Source organism: Rhagoletis pomonella, unplaced genomic scaffold (assembly GCF_013731165.1).
Source record: "Rhagoletis pomonella isolate Grant_MI unplaced genomic scaffold, Rhpom_1.0 Rhpom_scaffold_29466, whole genome shotgun sequence".
Lineage (NCBI taxonomy): Eukaryota > Metazoa > Arthropoda > Insecta > Diptera > Tephritidae > Rhagoletis > Rhagoletis pomonella.
Window position 1 is genome coordinate 1 of NW_023487885.1, and position 1,196 is coordinate 1,196.

The following is a 1,196-nucleotide window of genomic DNA, read 5'->3' on the forward strand; positions in this document are numbered from 1 at the left end:
ACGACATAAAGCTTGTTAATGTGGCTAATTAACAATTGTCAACTGTGGGTATTTTTATTTTTTTATTATGAATCTATACTTGCACCTTGACACTTGATATGCAGTTCTCACATTCTTCAGCTACGCCATGTGGCAGCGGAAGATAGAGAAGAAAGTGTAGTAGCTTGTTTTTGCGCCACATGATTTACTATACCAGTAGGCATGGATTATGGCTATTTATAGGATTTCAATATATTTACGTGATCTTTTTGTATTTTGAACCTAAAAAAAATCTGCTAAGAGTTACATACCTATAGCTAAACTAGTAGCTACATATATAACTATATAGTTAGTAACTGCTAAAGCGAGACGAAGCCTTTTTTTTAAGTTATCTTATTTTTTGAAGTTTTTACTACTTTGGGTTTTTCTATGTTTCTTGCAGCAATTTATTGTATGAGTCAAAAAATTGAAAGACCAGTACTATCAGGTCAGCGCATAAAGACCAGAAAAAGAGATGAAAGAGAGAAATATGACCCAACGGGATTCCGTGATGCGGTCATTGCTGGTCTCGAAAAAACTGAAGGTGACTTGGAACAAATCTCTAAATATTTAGACAGCGCTGGTAACAAACTTGATTATCGTCGCTACGGCGAAGTACTATTTGATATATTAATTGCTGGTGGTCTCTTAGGTGTGTACAGCGAAAGTGTTTTAATTAAATTGAATAAAAATTAAACTGCAATACTAACGTATAAAAAAATTTTGCTTACAGTTCCGGGAGGATCAATCTCTCAGGATGGCGAGAAACCCCGCACAAGTTATTGCATATTCGAAGCAAATGAAGACATTGAGACGATGCGCAGCCATGAGCAGGTAATGGAAATGAAATTAATTATAAAAATTTGTTGTTTGCATACAATTAGAGCCGTCTGCTGACTGGCAATCTTGTTGCACCCCGTTGCGGCAGATGGTGTCGAATGTATGCAATAGTAAACGTAACATCGTTACTTGTCTTTGATTTGTTTCAAAATAGTGCAAATCAAAGATTTCTTATGTTGCGACAAGAAAATTTAATACGACATAGAGTCACTAGCTCTTAAGTTATTAAAATGGTTAACCAAAACGCATACAATTAGAGCCATCCGCTGACTGGCAATATTGTTGCACCTTGTTGCGGCAGATGGTGTCGAATGTGTGCAATACTAAACGTAACATCT

General features: G+C 36.0%; 1 protein-coding gene across 1 annotated transcript; it reads left to right on the forward strand.

Annotated features, from left to right (window-relative positions):
- Window positions 1-421: 421 nt before the first annotated feature.
- On the forward strand, window positions 422-1,045 carry LOC118732823 (protein krasavietz-like; the record flags this gene model as incomplete). Its single annotated transcript, XM_036461933.1, is given in 2 exon segments — window positions 422-670; window positions 752-1,045. Coding segments are annotated over 2 exon segments (402 nt in total). The 3' UTR covers window positions 916-1,045.
- Window positions 1,046-1,196: the final 151 nt, after the last annotated feature.